Source organism: Leopardus geoffroyi, chromosome A2, assembly GCF_018350155.1.
Source record: "Leopardus geoffroyi isolate Oge1 chromosome A2, O.geoffroyi_Oge1_pat1.0, whole genome shotgun sequence".
In the NCBI taxonomy this organism is placed as follows: Eukaryota; Metazoa; Chordata; class Mammalia; order Carnivora; family Felidae; genus Leopardus; species Leopardus geoffroyi.
The window spans coordinates 126,109,694-126,133,195 of NC_059331.1; the positions used below are offsets into that span (position 1 = coordinate 126,109,694).

The 23,502-nt window shown below is 37.3% G+C and overlaps 1 protein-coding gene across 1 annotated transcript in view; it reads right to left on the reverse strand.

Moving 5' to 3' along the window:
• Window positions 1-1,914: 1,914 nt before the first annotated feature.
• TBX20 (T-box transcription factor 20) overlaps window positions 1,915-23,502 on the reverse strand; it is a 60,161-nt gene continuing 38,573 nt past the window's right edge. Inside the window, exons 7-8 of the mRNA XM_045495292.1 lie at window positions 7,461-7,573; window positions 1,915-5,512 (exon numbers count right to left, since the gene is read on the reverse strand). Coding sequence (XP_045351248.1) covers window positions 5,172-5,512; window positions 7,461-7,573 — 454 coding nt within the window. The 3' untranslated portion in view covers window positions 1,915-5,171. The remainder of the gene's footprint in view (window positions 5,513-7,460; window positions 7,574-23,502) is intronic.

The following is a 23,502-nucleotide window of genomic DNA, read 5'->3' on the forward strand; positions in this document are numbered from 1 at the left end:
ATTTTATCCTTGCAACTTTTCGGTAAACCTGGAATTATTCCAAATAAAAGATTCTTAAAAGGTTGGCATTTGGCATGCACAAAAAATTAAGTATAATAGAGTAGACTTCTGAAAGCACAAGGTATGATAATGTCAAATACCCTGAAGCACAAGGTATGATAATGTCAAATGTCATGTGGAAGGATTAAGACTTTGAATTTGGCTAATCTTATTTTGTATCAACCTGCCTTCTGTAATATCATTACAGCACATCCAAGAGTTTATGGCTAGAATGAGAGGTAGATCTTTAAGCTATATGGAGTCTTCAGTGTCATTCCATACAGAGAGGTGCAAAGTCCTGTAATTTTAAGATTTCATCAGGTGGAGTAAATGAGTGAGGGGACTAGGTGTAGGAGAATAGGAACCAGTGGGGACTTAAGAGCGCTGTTTTTTCTAAAGGCTTCCAAATACAATTAAAGACAAAACCCAAACCCTGTACAGTAATCCAGTTGGCTGTGTCTGGACTGGGAGTGGCCAGCTATGACCCCTACTCTTACCTAATCCTTTTTTTTTGTTGTTTTTCAAGGTGAGGAAACAGGTGCCAAAAGTCACAAAGCAAAGTGTGTAAGATAATTAAAGGTGTAAATGTGTGCATATATATCAAAACACACCATTTTTAATGAAAGAAATTAATATCCACACATTTGTACTTCTGTACAATTTTGGGTAATATATAATTTTAAGCTGTTTACAAATAACATGTAATGCTTCAAATATTACATAATGTTGATAATACATTTCTAGCAGAAATAAATATATTGCACTTAAAAAGAACTTCGTTAGGTGTTACTTCATAGTATTAGGCTTATAACTTCTTTTTTCATAAAACATTTCCCATGCCCTTCCCCCCACCCCCAACACACACACTTCATTACAGTGACTGTTCTCACGCAATTCATTAAAGCAAATGGACACAGCAAACGATATAACTGTGATAGAGTCTACTAAAGAGGCTATATCCAATTTTATCCTCTAGGAAATAAAAGAGTTTTTTTAGGTTTCTGAAAATAAGGAAAAAAACCACAACTAAACACGTATTTTAATGTCTCAGAAGTAAAATACCAAACTGTATTTTTTGTCCAGATGTATTATTTTACCAATGTTTTTATTTTCTTATTATCAGGGAAGGGGATTGGAATTGAGGAAGGGATAGAGAAAGAAGAGTGAGAAAATACTTATGGATTATTTGCCTATCAATATTTATAAATGAAATTTTGCATATTTAAGCATGCCAAAGAAAGATAAGTATTAGAATATTTTATAACTGGCATGGAATAGTAGTGAAGAAATTATTTTATGGTTTTCTAAACGTTTAAGAATTTGTAACCTTCTCTTTGCCTGTTTAAAATAAAATCCTTGCATTCTGAAATAATATAAAAACATGTAAAATCCATCCTCCACCCAAGCTGCCTAAAGGAGCCAGCTGAAAATCTTTCTGTCCAGTGCTTTATTTCTTTCCAGTCTAGATTTACAGTATAATATTGTTTTATTTCTAATAATTATCAATTCCATATATGTTTAATAACAAAAACAGTTTCCTTACTTAGTCAATGGAAGATTGAGTAAAAATATTGTTTTCCTTGCAGTATGTGACCCTGGCACATTACATAACTGAATTTTTTGAACTTTAGTTGCTGAGTCATGGCTAAGCTTGACTGCATATTTAATGGAGTGGTAAAGTCCTTCTTGAAGCTCATTTTTCTCAATATGGTTCAGCTTAAATATAAGCAAGATGCCTGAAAAGCTAACATGAAATTCAGAAATGGATTAAATATCCCAACATCTCTCTGAAAAATTCATAGGTATGGGAATGGTGATCTTTTCTTCTAAAAATTCTTTTTCTTGGCCTTTTGGAGGGTGTCCTTTTTATTTTTCTTGCATGGGGGGGGGCAGGAGATGTTGTGGCTAGAGAAGCACAGTGACAGAGATGTGGATGAGAGTGAGGGAGGGGGGAGACCTTGGAATACCCCAGAAGTTAATGTAACTTCTATAGTATAGCCCTACACAGCGTTTTTCTCAATATCTTCTTAATATCTCCCATTCTGTGCCCACCTGCTAGGAATAACAACAAACCTTCGTTATAAACTCAAACCAGCGGTGCAACCTAAATTCATTAATGCAGACCTTATAACCTAATAATTTGTGATATGTTAGATACAAGATGGAGAGATTTTACTTACATACCGCTAAGGGTCGGCAAAGGAGGGGGGAGACTTGTTAAGTAAAAGAAATAATTGAACTTACTCAGCATTATTGATAAGTGTTCTAAAAACAAATCACATATGCAGAACCTACAGAGTTATAAATTAATTCCTTCAGGTTAGACAAAGCAGTTCTGGAAGGGCCTCTTTGTAGCAGCACTGCACATTAGTCATGCTTTTCGATACTGTGATATACCTGGTGGGGGCAGGAGGGGACCCTACATTTATTCCAAATAGTCTGCAACTCATGCTCTTAATTATTCGATTGGCTTTCCCACTAACTATCTAGTTCTTGCAATTACTTTTGGTAGAATTAGACTTTAAAATCTTAAATACCTGAGGAGTTCAGTAAGAATCAGCAACCAGAATAGTTTAGAAAGACCCTGGGGTTGGGGTAAATTTCTACCCTTGGTTCTCACAGTTATGGTGACTTTAATCACAGGTTAAGTTCCATGTCACTTGTGCTTTTTCTTCCTCTTTCAAATAATGCCAAATACTTTAAAAAAAATCCAATTTAGAATTTCAGGTGTTATTTCCCAAAAGCATGCTTTGGTATCTCAGTCTTTGCTTTTCTCTAAGCACACTACTTATTTTTAGTTTTATATTGCATAATTACAAAATAAAGTTATGAAGTCAGGAAATACTGAAGTAAAGCCATATTACAAAAACAAACCTACTTTAAGATATGTCAGTTGGGAAAAATGTCTAAATAGTATTAAAATGATGCTTTCATTCTCATTGAAAAGAAAACTCAGATACAGATTCACTGTAGTAGACCAGTAATTTACCAGAATATCGAGTAGCATCATGTTAAATAGCATCTAGTTTTGTTATTCCTGCTTTAAGCAGCAGTACTGTGTATTAAATGGAGCACTGGCAGCAGGCCAACTATTAAGTATCAAATCCCTATCCTAAGCTCTATGGATACTTAAACATTACTTATAGCCGTTTTTTTTTTTTTTTTTTTAAATAAACGCATATCTGTGCTGTGTTTGAAAACAAACTACCTGTGGATACTATAGCATAACATGCAAGAAGTTAGAAATTAGCCTACAGTGTCTGCCATAGGACTTTGAGATGCTTGGGGAGACAGTCCATGCTTCTCCGTAAGTAAACTACGGGACACAGTGGAGAAAAACAATTGCAAAGTCCAACAACAATGGCATCACATAGACAGGCTATGCCATTATGCCCTGTTTCATAGACTAGAAATGCCCAAGAAAGGCATTTGATATGGAAAAGCCTAACAAAATAACTAAATAAAACCCCATGCACTCTGATAAGTATATTGCATTTACCCCCCTCTCTACTCTCAGCAGTGATATTTCCCATCTCTTTTAACAGATTTAATACTTTTGCAGTCAGAACAAAGTAGATACAAAATTTAATTAGGATAAAATAGAGTTGTGGAGAGTTTTCTAAAGAAGACAGGTTATATCTTACAGCTAGAAAGCATTATAAAGTTGAAGGACTATAAACTTTATTAAAGTTGCAAAATGCCAAATACTACCCTGACTTCAAATGCTTAGATACATGTTTCCCCCTAAATATAGAGATTATATATAATTAAAATATAGTTAATTATTAAACATTAAAGGAAGGTTTAAGAAAACAATAAGAACTCAAAGTGAATAAATACTTTGGATTGACTTATAAACACTGCCAGTGTTTCAGTCAGAGAGTCATTGAGTTGACATACAATTTCATATAATGGACTAGGAAAATGATAACGGAGTCACTGAACAGAACAGTAAGAAAGAAGGACAAATCATTTGTATGACTCATAATGCTTCATGAACATAGGTTAAGTGGTGGCTATACGGGCATTCAGAATGGTCATTCATAAATCTTTGTCAATCGGTGGTAACAGCTAATCTAATAACAAAGCAGATTTACCAAAAATGAGAATTTGGCCCGGTGTGTTTTACCATCCATAAGGTCTCCCAAAGCTGAAGTAAAACTAAAGGGGCCTTTGGTACCCATGGCAGAGAAATTCCTTTCAGGACAGGGCAACCATCTTGGTACTGCAGATTGAGAGAAAGCCTCCCGTGTCATCATGTAGAGGCTTTAGAAGTGTTCCCCAGTGAATGAGTCAGCAGTGCACTTAGAATGCAGCCCAGAAAAATATAACCTCAATTGTGTAATGTAACACATAGAGGCTCTTGCTTCAAAATTGTATGTAGGTTTTTTCTATGTAAATGGCAAGTCATTGCAAGAAAGAGAATTAGGAAGAAAAAGACAAGACTGAGAAAGAGTTTGTCAGATACTGGCCCTTCAGTGTTACAAAAAGAGCTTTGTAAGGTCATTACCATCTATTCATCCACAAAATAGGATGCGTTAGCATTATCTCAGCCCTTTACCCAGCAGACTAATACAAAGGAAAACTAAACATGCTTAAGCTTCAGCACTACAAATATTTCTCTGTTGGCTCTCATTTTCCTCAGAGAGAAATGGACTTAAGTTAGTCATTATGCATTATGGTCGGTATGTTATACATATTGCCTCTTTGAAGATTCTTTAAACCTGTGGAAAGCAGAAAGATAACCTCTACACGTTGATTTTATACATTACTGCGCTGACACAGCATTTTTAACTGCTAGGTATAATGCACCTTCAGATTCCTCTGCCTTGTGTTATTCAATTTTCTGGGTAAGTTAGTATCCTATTGGTTGTAGGACTTAGGCTGGCTAAGAACTTGACACTGATTCTCTCTTGAACCCAAGAGCTTTCTCCGAGCTACACATGAGTCCTGGTCTGTGGTGCATTCCCTCAGCAGTAGGCTTTATTGTGAGTCCAGTTCTCCTCTTTAATAGGTCCCATGTCTCCTGGAGAGCCCCTGCTCCACACCCCACATCCCACCCCCCCCACCCTCTCCCACATTTCATACCCATTTGCACATTCTGGATCTGGATTCTCCTAGGTTTAGAAGAGTCATACAAATGGTGTCATCACCGCGGAGGAATGGCGCAGTCCTTGGATAGCAGCATAAGGCCCCTGCTGAAAGTAGTGATGATACCGGGGCATGTGGAAGGAGGGGAATGTCGGGCCGCTCCCCTGCATGGAGCCGGCAATGGCCGACGGGGTCAGAGGCACCCCAAGTCGGCTGTACGGTGGCAAAGAGCCCTGTATAGGGTGAGGAATGGGTGTCGCTATGGATGCTGTGCTGGTGCCGAGAGCAGCAAGGGACTGGGGATGCTGAAATCCAGGAAAAGTGGAAGAAGAAGAGACCCAGGAGCTGAGGGACAAATTATCAGATGTCGTAAAGGCCGACCCTGAAACAAAAAACCACTCATCAGACTAGAAACCCTATTTCAGTGTGCAAATCAAGAATTATATTATCTGTGCAGATTGATTTATTTTTTTAGAATACATAATAGATCTGCAATTTAAAAAGATAAACACGTCAACAATGAATCAGCACTACCTTTCCAGATAAGAAGATACCATTTATACTATAAGGAAGAGAGAATTTACTAAATAGAAAAAGACTTAACTCATTAGATGGTCTGTATGCTCTTGGAGAATGGTCAAAATACAAGTATTCTGCCTGAAGGGAATAACTGGATTCCCTTTATTTATTTATTTTTTTTTTTAATTTTTTTTTCAACGTTTATTTATTTTTGGGACAGAGAGAGACAGAGCATGAACGGGGGAGGGGCAGAGAGAGAGGGAGACACAGAATCGGAAACAGGCTCCAGGCTCTGAGCCATCAGCCCAGAGCCCGACGCGGGGCTCGAACTCGCGGACCGCGAAATCGTGACCTGGCTGAAGTCGGACGCTCAACCGACTGCGCCACCCAGGCGCCCCAACTGGATTCCCTTTAAAGGAGCTCAGAGGGTACCTGGGTGGCTCAGTTGGTTAAGTGTCTAACTCTTGATTTGGGCTTAGGTCATGATCTCACAGTTTGTGACATCAAGCCCCACGTTGGGCTCTGCACTGACAGCGTGAAACCTGCTTGGGATTCTCTCTCTCCTTTTCTCTTTGACTCTCTCTCTCTCTCAAAATAAACTAAAATTTTTTTTAAAAAACAAAAGGAGCTACAAATAGCTGGTACCTGTCCTAAACTCTATAGCATCCCTATAAGGAAGGCTGGACATACGAGCCTCAACAAAGCTACTTGGTTTCTAAAGGCCTTGTGAAAACCCACAAGAATGTTTTTCTTTTTCTAGCTTCTTTTTCTAGTTGCAAGAATAATTTTTCCTACATCACAGCATCCACAAATTTAAACAAAAGTTGACGCTGGATTTGCCAGCTGTATAATTACCAGTAGTTCATTTGGATTTAGTTATAAGAGATGTCCTATGTTTTGACAGATTATGCTATTCCATAGAAAGGACATAAAAATATGACAAAGGGCTCTCTCCTCACACAAACATCCCTATGCTCAGCATGAAGCACCGTCTGGTTACTCTTCTCTGGACTCCCAGATGCAGACGGCTCCTCTGTGAGTCTTTGGGACAGAGGAACTTTTCAGTACTCCCCTACTGTCACCGCTGGGGCCACTGCCTCTACATAATGCCCTTCACTAGGAAAATTTTCTTTTTAAAAGGGTTTTCCATTTTAGTCATTGGTCCTAATAAGATATTCCTGGAACCTCTTATAAGTGGAACAGATATAGTCCCTGATTTTCGGATGACAAAATTGAGACTAAAGTAAGACTAAAGGATTGCCCCCAAAGTCTAATAGCTCTTTGGTGGTAGATCACAGACAAATAACTCCTGAGCCCTGACTCAGAGGCTGGGCGTCCTTTCACTAGAAAACAAACCACAGGAAACCATCAGGCAGAACAATCACTTAAGACTCAGAGGCAGGGGCCCCTGGGTGGCTCAGACAGTTAAGCGTCTGACTTTGGCTCGGGTCCTGATCTCGCAGTTCTTGAGTTCGAGCCCCGCGTCCGGCTCTGTGTTGACAGCTCAGAGCCTGGAGCCTGCTTCAGATGCTGTGTCTCCCTCGCTGTCTGCCCCTCCCCCGCTCACACTCTGTCTCTCTCAAAAATAAATAAACATTAAAAAAATTAAACAAACGAACAAAAAGACTCAGAGGCAAAATAATGACCTGTATGAAAATCAGGCTCCAGGGCTGCCCCTTCCTCAAGAGACTCCTGAAATACTTTTGGGACAGACTGCACGCTGAGGACTAGGAGTCTCATCACCTACCTGCCTCTTCCTCATTCTGGGTGCTCTTGCTCGCAGCAGTTACGTAGCCCGGAAGCTGTCTTACCTCGATTCTGTGTTGTCTGAACCTCATCCCCCAGCACATCATCTTCTCCTCCATAGGTACGGATGGGTGAGCGGGCATAGGAATGCTTTTGGATCAGGCTCTCCACACTTTCCCTAGGTTAGAGAATAACAGATCCTAAATAAACTAAAAAGTACTCAGAGATGGAGACGGGTCTTAAAGATAATTTACTAGTCAGTAAAACTATCTTCTCAGCCAAAAGACCCCCCGCTTCAAGAAAGACGGCATTCAAAACATGTGTGTTTGTGCCACTGTAGACTGCTTGGAAACATGACATCAGGCATATAAATACAAGCAACCATAACTGCATAGGATAGGAACAATCCCCTGAAATTCTATAAAATGAAGGACAAAGAGGTGAACAAGAACCTATGACACCAGACTATAGGAATGTAGAGTTTAATGAATGAAAAATGAGTGAGTTTCCTATGAGGAGTTGCAATGAATCTCTGACTTCATCGGCTAATGAATATAAAACAAATACTCAACTGATATGAACTGCATTTATTCAACATCTGATGAAATGCTGGCCAGAAGTTCAGAATATCATTAGTCATGAAAAGACTCAATACTCACTAATAAATCTAGTAAGTACATAGATTATATGACAATATGGGTAGTTTGGATAATGGACTATTTGAGATTCCTGTTTCTTTAAGATGGAAAATTATAGAAAACCTGTGAAGGACACATAAAATGGCCATTAGGAAATTGAGGCCCCCAAGTAAATTGGTCCATTGACTTTGAAAGTAGTCTTCCTGTTGAAACATAGTCTATCAACTAAAGAATGCAATTAATTTTAAAAGCAAGAATTATTTTGGTATTGACCCATTTGACTTGCTGCACTTGCTGCTGTTAAAAAAAAAAAAGTCAGCAAGAATTTAGCCAAAGAGAGGCTCCTGGGTGGCTCAGTCGGTTGAGCATTGACTTCAGCTCAGGTCATGATCTAGCAGTTCATGAGTTCAAGTGTCATGTTGGGCTCTGTGCTAACAGCTCAGAGCCTGGAGCCTGCTTCAGATTCTATGTCTCCCTCTCTCTTTGCCCCTCCCCTGCTCATGCTCTGTCTCTCTCTCTCTCTCTCTCTCTCTCTCTCAAAAATAAACATTAAAAAAATTTTTAAATAAAAAAAGAATTTAACCCAAGAATTTTTCGCCAGAAATGGAAGTTCATAACAGGTAGCTTACACAATATACAACTCCAGAATAGCTGTAGCCTAAAGACCAACACTGCGTTAACCATCAAAGGACAAAAAAAGAATTAGAAAATTGAAGAAATTGTGTTGAATTAAGAACAAATCAAACACCAAATTTCACATTGAGGGGACAAGGAAAGCAAATAGAATGTCATAATAACTTTCAAAATGTAGTACTTGTCAACATTTCACATAGATATACAGACTTTACTGCTAAAAAAAATATTGACTTGTAGTGAATTTGGCCTTCTAAAAAACTTCTATACTCAGAGTTTCATGAAAGCGTTTTGTCAGATTATGTAGCTTGCAAATGAGGATTTAAAAGCAAGCCTAAGGGGCGCCTGGGTGGCGCAGTCGGTTGGGCGTCCGACTTCAGCCAGGTCACGATCTCGCGGTCCGTGAGTTTGAGCCCCGCGTCAGGCTCTGGGCTGATGGCTCAGAGCCTGGAGCCTGTTTCCGATTCTGCGTCTCCCTCTCTCTCTGCCCCTCCCCCGTTCATGCTCTGTCTCTCTCTGTCTCAAAAATAAATAAACGTTGAAAAAAAAAAAAATTAAAAGCAAGCCTAAAAGAAAAGTTAATTCTAGCAACTATCCAGTTACATCTTTGTTTCCAAAAAGTTTTAAAATAAGCATATAGTACCAACCTCAGGCAGTCACAATGACTGGGATCTATACCCAATAGATTCACATACAGATATTTTAAAAAGTGAAACCATTCCATATTTATTGCAATGGAATGAACTCCAAGATATAGTAAGTGAAAAAGTTAACTACAGGAAAAATGTATAAAGTATGCTACCATTTGTGAATTTAATTTTTTTAAGTTTATTTATTTATTTTGAGAGAGAATCAGTGAGAGAGAGCATGCATGAGCAGGGGAGGGACAAAGAGAGAGAGTGAGAGAGAATCCCAAGCAGGCTCCACACTGCCAGCATGGACTCCAATGTGGGGCTCAAACCCATGAACCATGATCATGACCTGAGCCTAAATTAAGAGTTGGATGCTTCATCGACTGAGCCACCCAGGCGCCCCACCATTTGTGAATTTAAAACAGGGAATATATATGTTTGCATATGCCTATATATACATAATATATGGAAATAATATTTCCAGAATGATCCAGTTTCAGAACAGGAAACTGCCTAGAATAGGTCGTCTCTGTAGGGTGGAACCAGGGACCTGAGGGACTGGAGCAATGATTCCCAACTTTGTCTTGATTTTCAAACTTGTCACAAATCCATTTGAGACACATGGAGCTCTTAAAAAAGAAAAATTACATTGAGGTATAATTAATATACAACAAGTGGCACATATTTAAAGTGTACAATTTGACCACTTTGGGCTGATGTGACCATGATACCACTACTACAAGTAAGATAAACTACCTAACACCTACAAAAGTTTCCTCATGCCCCTCATGCTCCCTGGTCCCCATCCCAACAAGTTTTGCCAAGGAAACCACTAATATGACTTCTGTCCCTACAGATTAGTTTGCATTTTCTAAAATCATATAAAATGCAATCATATCTCATGTTTCTTTTTTTATCTGGCTTCTTTCCACTCAACATAATTACTTTGAGATTTGTCATTTTGGAGCATATATCAATGGTTCATTCTTATTCTGAGTAGCATTCTGTTTTCCAAGCCATAGTGTATACTATAGTTTACCTATTCACCTTTTGATCTATATTTGCCTTGTTTCCAATCACTGCCTGTTACACATGAAGCTGCTACCCATATTCATGTGTACTTTTTTTTAAAAAGGACATATGCTTTCACATCTCTTTTTTTCTTTGCAGAAATATTTTTAGTTACAAATTCAAAACCATCAGATTATCTGTTTCTTCTTGAGTGAGTTTTGGTAGTTTTTGTCTTCAAAGAATTTGTCCATCTCATCTAAATTATTGAACTTATAAGTGTTCATAATATTGCTTTTTTATCCCTCCTTCTGGTATCTGTAGAATCTGTAGTGATGTTACTCCTCTTATTCCTGACAATGGTAATTTGTGTTTTCTCCCTTTGTTTCCTAATCAGTTTGGCTCCAGGATCATCAGTTTTATTAATCTTCTTTGCTTTTGGTCTCACTGATTTTCTCTATTGTTTTCTTGTTTTCTATTTCACTTATTTCTACTCTGATATTTATTATTTCCTGTCTTCCACTTACTTTGGGTTCAATTTGCTCTTCTTTTCCTAGTTCCTTGAGATGGAAGCTGAAGTCATTGATTTGAGACCTTTGTTCACTTCTAAAGTGGGAATGTAGCCTATAAATTTCCTGTTTTAGCAGCATCCTACAAGGTTTTGTGGGCTGTATTTTCATTTTCATTCATTTCAAGACATTTTCTTTTTTTTTTAATTTTTTAAATATGTTTATTTATTTTAGAGAGTGAGAGAGAAATCCTGAGCAGGGACGTGGGGAGTGCGGGCAGAGAGACAGAGAGGGAGACACAGAATTTGAAGCAGGCTCTAGGCTCTAAGCTGTCAGCACAGAGCATGCACAACGTGCAGCTCAAACTCCCAAGGTGCGAGATCATGACCTGAGCCCAACTCAAACACTTAACTGACTGAGCCACCCAGGAGGCCCAGCTCAAGATATTTTCTAATTTCCTTTTTGATATCTCCCATGATCCTTGGGTTATTTAGACATATGTTATTTAGTTTCCAAATGTTTGGGAATCTTCTAGTTATCTTTCTGCTATTGCTTTCTAATAAAATTCCATTGTGGTCAGAGAACATACTCTGTATGGTGACTTGAATGCCTTTAAATTTATTGGGACCCTCTTTTTGTGGCACAGAGTATGGCCTATCTTAGTAAATGCTCTGTGTGCACTTGAAAAGAAAGTATATTCTGCTGATAGAGCATGGAGCATTTTATAAATGTCACTTGGGTCAAGGTGGTTAACAAAATTGCTCAAATCTTCTGTATCTTTACTCATTTTCTGTCTACTCATTCTACCAGTTTTTGAAAGAGAGACAGTGAAATCTACAACTATAATTGTGTATTATTCTATTTCTCCTTACAATTCTATCAGTTTTGCTTCATGTACCATACTTTGAAGGTCTCTTAGGCACATAAATACGTAGGATTGCATGTTTTCCCCATGAATTAAAACCTTTACAGGTGTACCTCAGAGATGCTGTAGACTCAGTTCCAGAACACCCACAATAAGGCAAATACTGCAATAAAGTCAAATGAATTTTTTGGTTTCCTAGTGCATATAAAAGTTATGTTTACACTACACTGTAGTCTATCAAGTGTGCAATAGCATTATGTCTAAAGAAAATAATATATATACCTTAACTAAAAAATATTTCATTTTTTTAAAATGCTAACCATCATGTGAGCTTTCAGCAAGCCAATCTTTTTGCTTTTCAGGGTGGTGGTTTCTAAAGTTTGGCATGATTATGACAATTTCTTAAAATAAGGCAACAGTGAAGTTTGCCACATAGATTGACTCCTCCTTTCACAAATGATTTCTCTGTAGCATGTGATGCTATTTGATAGCATTTTACCCATGGTGGAATTTATTTCAAAATTGGAATCAATACTCTCAAACCCTTACTGATGCTTTTTCAACTAAGTTTATAATCTGAATCCTTTGTTGTCATTTCAACAATCTTTACAGCATCTTCAGCAGAAGTAATTCCATTTCAAGAAACCACTTTCTCTGATCATTCATAAGAAGCACCTCTCATCTGTTAAAATTTTATCATGAGATTGCAGCAATTCAGTCATATCCTCAGGCTCCACTTCTAAATCTAGTCCTCTTGCTATTTCCACCACATTAGCAATTACTTCCTCCACTGAAGTCTTGAAATCTTCAACTTGCAAAAAATGCAGTATTCACAAATCACAATAAAGTGACATGCAATAAAATGTGGTATGCCTACATCAGTATGAAATGATCTAATTTATCCATGGTAAATTCTTTGCTCTGAAATCTGTGATACTGATGTAGTCACTCCAGTTTTCTTTTGATTGGTGTTAATATAGGTATATTCTTTCCATTGCTTTACTTTCAACTTGTGTCTTTATATATAAAGCACATTTTTTATATGGCAGCATATATTTGGATTTTGCTTTTTAATCCAAACTGACAATCTCTCCCTTTTAATTGAGGTATTTAGTGCATTTATATTTAATGTGATTATAAATATGTTTAGGTTGAAGTCTATCATCTTTATCACCTATTTGCATCCTACCTTCTCATATGCTATTTACTTTTTCCTTTTTTTTTTTTGCCTTCTTTTAGGTTGTTTCTTATTATTTCATTTCATCTCCTTTGTTGGTTTATTAGCTATAACTTACTTTTGTTATTTTAGTGGTTGATTTAGTACTTATAGTAAATATTTTTTACTACAATCTTCTAGGCAACTTGAAGTACACTGTAAGACTTACAATAATATATTTCCATTTCTCCATCTTTTGTGCCATTCTTGTCAAACCTTTTACTTTTACATAAATCCTACATTATATTATTATGGTTAATTTAAACAGTTATTTTTTAAAAGATGTAAATAATATGGGAAAAATTGATCTACTTATCCTTATAGTTACCATTCCCACTGCTCTTCATTTCTCTGTATTGATCTAGATTGACACCTAATCTTCCTTCTACCTGAAGAACTTATTTTAACATATCTGTAGTACAGTTTGATGATGGTGAATTCTTTCAGGTTTTGTATACCTGAAAAATGTCTTCATTTTATTCTTTTTTTTTTAAGTTATTTTTGCAGAGTGTAAAATTCTAGGTTGACACATACGTCAAAAATGGTGTTCTACTGTCTCATTTACTTTGTTGTCTGACAAGAAATCTACTCTCACCTTATGTTTAATGTAATATGTCTTTAATGTAATACGTCTTTAATTCCCTGGCTTGCTTTCAATTTTTATCTCTTTATCACACTTCTGAGCAATGTGATTATGATGTGCTCTCCCTCATGTTATTTCTTTAAGTTTTTGAGATTGAGTTTGTTGGGCTTCTTTGGATGGTGTTTCCAGTTGTCATTAAATTCTCATTAAACTTGGAAACATTCTGGTAATTATTTCTTAAACATAATTCTTCTCCTATCCCTCAACTCCCATATGCCTTTCAGGGACTCCAATTATGCATATATTAGAAAATGCACTTCATTTTTAAAAGTTTCTCTTTGTTCTCTACGTTTAATTTTGGATTGTTTCTATTGCTGTGTCTTCAAATTTACCAGTCTTTTCATCTGCAATGTCTACTCTGTCATTAATCCCATCCAGTGGGATTAATACATTTTATACATTAGATACATTGTAGTTTTCATCTTTAGAATTTTGATTTGAATCTCTTGGACATCTTCCATGTCTGTATTTAGTTTTTTGAATATATAAAATAGTTGTAATAATTGTTTTAATGTCTTTGTCTAGTAATTATAATATTTGTGTCAGTTTTATTTTCAACTGATAAATTTATAACCACATTATTGGTCATATTTTCCTTGCATATTTCTTTGCATTTCTGATAATTTTTTATTGGATGCCAGACTATGAATTTTATCTTGTTGGGTGCTGGGTGTTTTTGTATTTCTATAAATATTACTGAGTTTTGTTCTGGAATATAATTAAGTTACTCGGAAATAATTTGATCCTTTTGGGTCTTGCTTTCAAGATATCTGAGGGAAGACTGGAACACTGTTTGGTCTAGGATTAAATTTTCCTCACTACTGACACAAAACCTTTCTGAAAATTCTATCAAATGCCCTGCAAATCACAAGGTTTTCTAGTCCACCCGTTAGATGCTAGAACAGGCACTATTCCCACCCTTGTATAAATACTAGGCAGTGTTTCCTCTAATCTTTTCAAGTATTTTCTTTTTTCTTTTTAATATAATTTATTGTCAAATTGGCTTACATACAACACCCAGTGCTGATCCCAACAAGTGCCCTCCTCAATGCCCATCACCCATTTTCCCTATCCCCACCCCCCCCCACCCCCCCCACCCCCCATTCACTCTCAGTTTGTTCTCTCTCTGTATTTAAGAATCTCCTGTGGCTTGCCTCCCTCCCTCCCTCTCTGTAACTATTTTTTTCCCCTTCCCTTCTCTCATGGTCTTCTGTTAAGTTTCTCAAGATCCACATATGAGTGAAAACATATGATATCTGTCCTCTCTGACTGACTTATTTCACTCAGCATAATACTACTCCAGTTCCATCCATGTTGCCGCAAATGGCATGATTTCATTCTTTCTCATTTCCAGGTAGTATTCTATTGTATATATAAACCACATCTTCTTTATCCATTCATCAGTTGATGGACATTTAGGCTCTTTTATAAATTGGCTATTTATAGTGCTGGCTATTTATTGTTGATAGTGCTGCTATAAACATTGGGGTACATGTGCCCCTATGAATCAGCACTCCTGTATCCCTTGGGTAAATTCCTAGTAGTGCTATTGCTGAGTTGCAGGGTAGTTCTATTTTTTAATTTTTTTTGACGAACCCCTACACTGTTTTCCAGAGTGGCTGCACTAGTTTGCATTCCCACCAACAGTGCCTTTTCAGATTTTCTACTCCCAGCCTCTGGTAGTTTCCTCAGATGCATATGCTAACCAGATCTCAGCTGAACACTGAAGAGGGATCCCGAGGGATCCCCTGAAGATCACTGCAGTTCTCCTATCCTATAATCTATCCTGTGGATTCTCAATGTTTTATCTTATCAGACTCTAAGGTCCTACTGCTAACCTCAGGAAATCTGCCAAGCTCTGCCTGTATTCTCCATCCTTGTGCCATGACCTAGATACTCTCTTAGACTATAAAGCTGGTGCCATCATAGGGCTTACCTCATTTAATTCCCATCCCTTGGGGATTACTGTCTTTTGTTGCCTAATGTCCAATGTCATAAAAAATGTTTCATATATTTTATGTGTTTCTTAGTTATTTAAGGCAAGAGAGTATACTTGCTACTTTACCTGAAGCAAAGTCCCTCCTGGGGATCTTCTGAAAATTCCAAATCCCAGGCCACACACAGACTAAGTAAACCACAATCTCTTGGGGTGGGACCCAGACTACAGTAATTGTCAAAGCTCCCCAAGTGACTCCAACGGGCACACAAGTTCAGGAACAGAGGAGTGGTATGTGATGGATGCTTTTTGCCATATACTCCTCTGTACCATTTGAACTTTGGGCATATGTATTGTTTACTCAAAATTAATAGAAATTATAAAAATATCATGAAAATACTACCCTACCAATGAACAAAAAGAACTGCCAAACTAACGTCAATACTTCGTAGATTTACTATAATGAATTGATAAAAATTGTCATTAACATGCTGATTTTTTAATATAGTAAATGCACTGAAGGTAGAGAGTAGTATATTGGAAATGTCATGGGCTTTAAAATCATTTATCAAATGGACAAATGAGATGAGTAGGTGGACCACCTAGAACTATTTTTACATTCTAGTTTTGTTACTTCCTTAACCTCTCTTCATCTGTAAATTGAGAAGAATACTAGCCTTACAGGGCCACTAATCCAGCCAAAAAATATTTATCGAGTACCTATTATGAACAAGGCACTGTTCTATAGCAGTAAGCAAACATAAAAATCCCTAACAGGGAAGGAGGCTCAAGAGGAGAGAGAGAGAGAGACATTAAGAAAAATGTGAAGCACATTAGATAATGATAATAGTGCTATGGAAGAATAAAGCAGGGACTAGTGCTAAGAATGGTAACTATGAGGATTAAATATGATAAGGTATTTGCACTGGCCAAAACAGTGTCTGGCACATAGGAGGTACATAGTAACCTATAAAAGTATACCTAAAGCAGGTAAAATATTTTATTTTCTCAGATTATATTTTTCTCCAATTTATCTACCCATCTGAATCATCTTAATTCAGAGCAATGAGATCCAAATTAGAGGATTCTTCTTGTTGACAGAATATTAAAGTCAGCAGAGAACTTGACTAGAGTGTTATTTGCAGTATTTAAAAAAAAATTAATGTTTTATTTATTTTTGAGAGACAGAGCACAACCAGGGGAGGAACAGAGAGAGAGGAAGACACAGAATCTGAAACAGGTTTCAGGCTCTGAGCTGTCAGCACACAGCCCGACGTGGGGCTCGAACCACAAACCGTGAGATCATGACCTGAGCCGATGTCAGATGCTTAACCCACTGAGCCACCCCCGCGCCCCTATCTGAAGTTCTTCTATAAAATTATACCTATCATAAAAGGTAAAATGTTAAGCTTAAGTGAGTCCATATCGCTTGTTTAAAAGTGTAACCTATTTTTAAAAATCTCTTGTACAGACTTGTTTAATCCTCTGAGTTAGACTTGTTGAAATGAAAATAGTTTATCATGTACTAAGAGGCACCAGTAAATATATTAAATGCAGAAGTTAATAGAAAAGGATAATTTGGCAGGACAGGGACCCGAATTAACCAATTTCCCAACTGTCACATATTTTAACTTTTATATGTCCACACTCTGGTAACGTTGGACCCCCACAACCTTAACAGCAGATGTCACTTACTCAAGGACTTATTTTACTACAATATTAGAGAGTTACTGTCTTTTGGGGTAACCTGGGTCATTAATAGTCAAGTAAGCTTAGCAATCCTTAAAATTAAAAGTATAACATACATTCAAGCGGATGTCCTTTTAGTCTGAGCCATGTGTCATACAGTTAATATTTAAAATGAACATAGGTGGTTATTTTCACCAAGGAACTTGCTTCAAATACCCTAGAAAACATTTTCTCTTTGTGTAGTTAAAAGGAATGGCCTTCAATAGGCCCATTATGGATGGTATATCTCTGAGGTATATTCCTCTCCCCATCCTATGCATATAAGCTGTTCTATCCAAGCATTTAAATTCAAAAACAAAATGCAGTATTTGTTTCTCTAAAAATATCCTTGCATAAAATCACTTAAACATCTTTCACATACACAACCTGATAAATCATTTCCCAAATAACATAATGAGTCACTGCCTTATAAAATTCCTTGCTTTTCTATAAGAAGAACATTATATTCACTTTGTCCTTGGTAGATCACTAGTATCATTACTTATTTTCATCCCTAGGAGGGAGAAGAAAAAAGGATTTTATCGAAGTGATTTACTTGTGTCAGGCCTGGAAGTGAATGAAAGCAATGGCAGGTCTTATATAAAGGGTGCCATAATTGAATTATTGCCTTTTAAGTGATTGAAAACAGTGGTGCAATATCAGGGCCATCTCTTCAAAGATGTTGCAAAGAGTAGACAGCCCCCATTCTTTATGTCTAATCCCTGTTTCTAGCAGAATGAAAAGTGCAAAGAACCTGTTTAGGCCTAGAAGCCCTATTGCAAGGACTTCTAAAATACTGTACCCTGAAAAATAAGGGATGACTCACCTAATGGGTTAAGTGATTTAGATATCACAAGCTATGAGTGTCTTGTAATGCTCAGTTCTCTTATAGCCTAAAGAAAGAGACTGTAACTTTAGTAGGCTTCCTTTGGATCTAGTAGATAAATAAAATGGGTATCTTTACTGAAGTATCATTACCGGCCTTTCTAAAAATCTAACATTAAATTATTTTTCTAGGTAAGAGAAATACATGATTACTTTCGGTATCTCTAAAAGATCTCTTTTGACTATAATGTAACCATCAATCCCAAGAATAATATACATGTGAGAGGCACTATCATAGCCAGAAGGTGGGCAAGATAAAGGGTAGCTACAATGATGATGTTGATATCCTGCCAAAATGTTTGGACCTGTCTGAAGTCACTGTTTGTTCAAACCCCAAACAAGCAAAACCAAAACACTCTATGAGTATTGGAACTGACTGCCCATCATCTACCTCTGAAACTATAGTGCAAATTTCTCAAGGTTCAAAAAGCAAAACCTTCCTTTTTCCCTCACATTCTCCTTTGCACCACCACTATACTTAATATATTCTTCTTTTACTGTACTTTCTAGATTGATCACAATCATGTGCGTGCATGACTATCTCTACTACTGCACCGTTGGCCCTTGAACAAAGAGAGAATAATACTTAATCTAGGCAGTGGTTCTCAAATTTTAGTGTGTATTATGAACTGAATGTCTGTGTCCCCCCGAAAATTCACCTGTTGACATCTTAACTCCCAATTTGATGGAATTAGGAGGTGGGGCTTTCTGTGGCTTTCTGCTTTTCAGTCATGTGAGGACACACTGAGAAGATGGCTATGGCTGCTGACCCAGAGACCATACCTAGAGAACCACTGCCCTAATGTGGTGGTTACAAGTATGCTTGGTGGGAACCTGCTTAGCTTGAATCCTAGCTCTGCCACTTGCTAGTTGTGTGCTTGTGGGCAAATTACTTCACTTCTCCACACCTCAGTTTCCTCATCTGTAAAATGAGAATATTAATATGGTCTAGCTCTTAAGGTTATTATTAAGATTCAATGATTTAATACACATAGGGAACTTACATTGGTACCTGGGATATAATAAGCATTCAATAAATGTTTACAGATAAAAATAAATTCTTGTTGTTATTATTGGGTATCAAGATTGTGTGCTCCTAAAGCTGGTTACAGAGTCATGATCATTTTAGATGAAGTTAGGACTTCCAGTAGCTTTGACTTGCCATGCTTCATTGAAGCCATCCTACACTATACATGTCAGGGAGAAAATTAAATATTATTTCAATTTATATTCTAACTTTCTCTCCTAAATACACACCTGGAAAAAAACTATGTTTAGGGAGAAAATGTCAAGTCCACTAAAATCAATTCTAATCTCTAAGAAATAAAATATTTAAAGTTGTTCTTGCTCCTCAATTTGTTCAAGCTTATATCGTCTTCCTGAGCCTTTGTAAATAAGTCCTTGTCACAAAGATTTTCCCAAAGATTTATGCAGATAATGTTATAAATTACTGGAAGACAATATATCATCAATATCTGTAGCTTCCACAAAGTACTTAATAAATGAGAACTTTACATAATATAATTTAAGATGTATTATAAATCATTAATTTTAATTTGAGAACTGAAATGTATAATACAATCCATTTTGGAAAAACAAAATAACTTTAATTTTTTAAAAAGCTTTTAGACTCCAGTTTATTATTATTTATTTCACTTAATCCTACTGGTTTTTCTTTTCAGTGGTAATATGCATTTGTTTTTATATCATCATTAGCAACTTAAGTAAGTAAACTGGACCAATGAAAAAACCCCCAAAACTATTATGCTTAGTTTCTAAGTCTTACGGCTGTGACAACTAGAAGAAAGGTCTCAAGCAAAGTACAGATCACTCAGCCTCTAAATAAACATTAGTAAATTGTGAGGCAGGGAACAAATATCCTTCATACACAGATACAAAATTACAAGCAGGTAAAAAAACGAGGACAATTCACAGCTAAATGCCAATTGTGAATAACTCTGTGACTCTAACTACCTAAGTCACCGGTTTAACACTGCTTTATAAAAGAAATGCTTTCTCTTAGAAACTGTGGATAAATGAGTTAACGTTTTAAGGACAGAAACACTGCTTGATAGTTAAAGGAATTCTGTGGTAACTATAAGTTGAAAAAAATTAATTCTGTTAAAAGCCATCCCTTTTTTTTAAATTTTTTAATGTTTATTTATTTTTGAGAGAGACAGAGACAGAATGTGAGTGGGTTAGGGGCAGAGAGAGAGGGAGACACAGAACCCGAAGCAGGCTCCAGGCTCTGAGCTGTCAGCACAGAGCCTGATGCGGGGCTCGAACTCACAAGCTGTGAGATCATGACCTGAGCCGAAGTCGGATGCTCAACCGACTGAGCCACCCAGGAACCCCCATCCCTTCCTTTTTGAGGTTGTTGTCAACAGATTATTTTACTTTATTCAACTAAGATTTTATTTGAAAGCAGACTTTAATCCAGTCACCAAAGAAAATCGCTTTCCTTTTATGCATTCAGGCTCTTATACTAAGTCTCCTCATTGGAGATGACTTTTTTGTTTGTCTTAAAATCAAGTTAGTTAACATACAAGTGTAGCCTTGGCTTCAGGAATAGAACCCAGTGATTCATCACTTATGTATAACACCCAGTGCTCATCCCAACAAGTGCTCTCCTTAATGCCCATCACAAATTTAGCCCATCCCCCCACCCACCTCCCAGCAACCCTCAGTTTGTTTTCCATATTTAAGAGCCTCTTATAGTTTGCCTCCCTGTTTTTATCTTCTTTTTCCTTCCCTTCCCTTAAGATCATCTGTTGTGTTTCTTAAATTCCACATATGAGTGAAATCATATAACTGTTTCTTTCCTATGAAGCTGTGTGATCAGATTCCTCATCTGTATCTGGGCTTTGATTCCTTCTACAAAATGAGGGGGTCGTAGGGAACGAGGAGGCTGGATTAGATGATCTCTAAGATTCATATGGCTCTAACAATTTATGAATCCTTAAATATGTAAAAAGGAAAAATTAAAAACAGCCATTTTGAAAAAGTCCATTAGCTGTAAAGAACCCTGGGTTCTAACCCCAGATCTTCTACTAACTAACTGTGTGACCTGAGCAAATCACTTGCAGGCTCTGGGCCCTCGTCGCTTCGTTGGTGTAATGACAGATTAATTGGATGGCTCCCCAAATCATTCCAGCCCCAAAATACATACTTCCTAGAAAGCTAGGTTTAAGGTGGTTTTTTTGGAAGTTCAACTGCAAAATGTCATGGCACACAGGTATGAATACAATTTAAAATATTTTTCTCATGTTTCACTCTGTGTTTAAGAAAGAATGAAGTATATACCAATAATTAAAAACAAAGTCATTTTCATTTATACAAGATTGGAGTATCATATGTTGCTCAACAGTCTCAGAGATAAAATTCAATTTTTAACTCTTTGATTTCTGTCTCTTCATTCTGAGCAACGTCATATTCCTGGGGCCTGTCCCTCTATGCAGAGGCGATACAGAGGTCCTCTGTCCTCCCCTACTGCAGAAGCCCTGGCCTGCTCTGTGGCTCCTGTGACCGAAAGTGGGCCCCAGGGGAACAGTGAAGGTCGCTGGGAGCAGGGGCAGATCCAAAGGGCAGAGACTATTGTTATTAGCTTTTGCCATTTACTATTTTTAGCATGTTTATTTGCAAGTATCTTGATATGCCGCCGCCGTCAATATCCAAGGAGGGTTTTTTGGATTTGTTTTGTTTTAGCAGGCTTCATTAAAACTCTGTTTCAGTTTTACTTCATCACAGACACTCTGGAGTGTGCCTTTTAAGAGTGTCCATAAGACTCAGGGATAGTTGTACTCGTGAAAGATTAAGGGAATTAGCAAACTTTATGAGCCATAACCAATTCTCTATTCAACTCAGCTGAAGTTTAATCTATTTACTTTCTTAGCTAGTATAGTCCCATCCTCCCAATATACATATTTCTCTCCTTTGCCTAAATCTATTCTGTTGGTGTTCTCTAAAGATAGGATATGAGAGTGATATGAGAACTTACGTTGTTGGCTATCTAGGTAACAGCTATTAGGCTGAAGTAACCACTTCCAAAATGCCTGACTGCAGGAGCCCTGACTGTCACAGTTTTCTTTTTTCCAAAGCTAGCCCAAATGCTTAGAAGAAAGCCCACATACCACCAGATATCCTAAGTAGGGGAAAGTGAAGACAGAGAGGAAACATGAACTAATTGCACAAAAGTATACTGCATTAGTCTTGCTCTAGACCAATCCTCAAGAAAAAGATAACTATTACATCCAAAACTCAAAGGCAGTGGAGGATTTTTAAAGAAATACTTCTACTATCGGACATCTGGAAAGAGTACTGAGCATGACATCCATTCTGCTCTACCACTGAGTCCATCCAAACAGTGTGAGTGCCAGCTGTCTGGAGGGGACCCAGGACGTAGACACAGTCCTCACATTTCACTTCACCCGCGGATTGCCACCTCTCCGACTCTACAGTTATCAGCACCACTTTTAACTCAAAAATGATTCCACCGGGAAGCTTACAAGAATTCAGTGTAGGGAGAGTCTTGGATTATACACCAACAACGACTCCCTATAAGGAAGCATGAAGTACAAGAGGAGCAAATGAGTAAAGTTTCAAAGGACTGATACCACCTTCTTTCTGTTCCTTAACAACATCTATGAGTGAAGGAAACAGGGACACAACAAGTCCAGATAACCTCTTCTGGGAAGTAGGGATGCCCCTCTGTCTTTTGATCAAGGACAATTAACAACAAAGGAAAAAGAAGGAAATCTTTTGGTCATTCCAGAAAAAAAGACTAAGTCATTTAAATGGACAGGAATATTAGATGGCCATCAGAGTGTGAAAGTGACATTTTATATCAGGAGACAATAACAGCATAATTAAGATATGACAGGAAAGAAATGTGAGGCAAGGATTATCTACCAAATCAAACCGACTTTCACAAATAAAGGCCACACACTGTAATGTGCATGCAAAAGACAAGGAATATTGGCCCCACGAGCCTTTCTAGAGGAACCTAGTGGGGAAAAAAGAGCCTCAGACAATCAAAATGACTGGGAAACACTGATATAAAATGTATCAGTGGGCATTAAATCTATATTTACTTGAAGAACTAAGATTAAGCCATAAAAAAGAATATGGGGGTGACTGGGTGGCTCAGTCGGTTAAGCACGTGACTTCAGCCCAGGTCATGATCTCATGGTTTGTGACTGCAAGCCCCGCACTGGGCTCTGTGCTGACAGCTCAGGGCCTAGAGCCTACTTCAGATTGTGTCTCCTTCGCTTTCTGCTCCTCCCCTGCTCGTTCTCTCTCTCTCTCAAAAATAAATAAACTTTAAAAAATTTTAAAAATAAAAATAAATTTTAAAAATCTTTAATAAGTAAATAAGAAAGAATACATTGTGTAATGAACATATACTCTGACAAGGT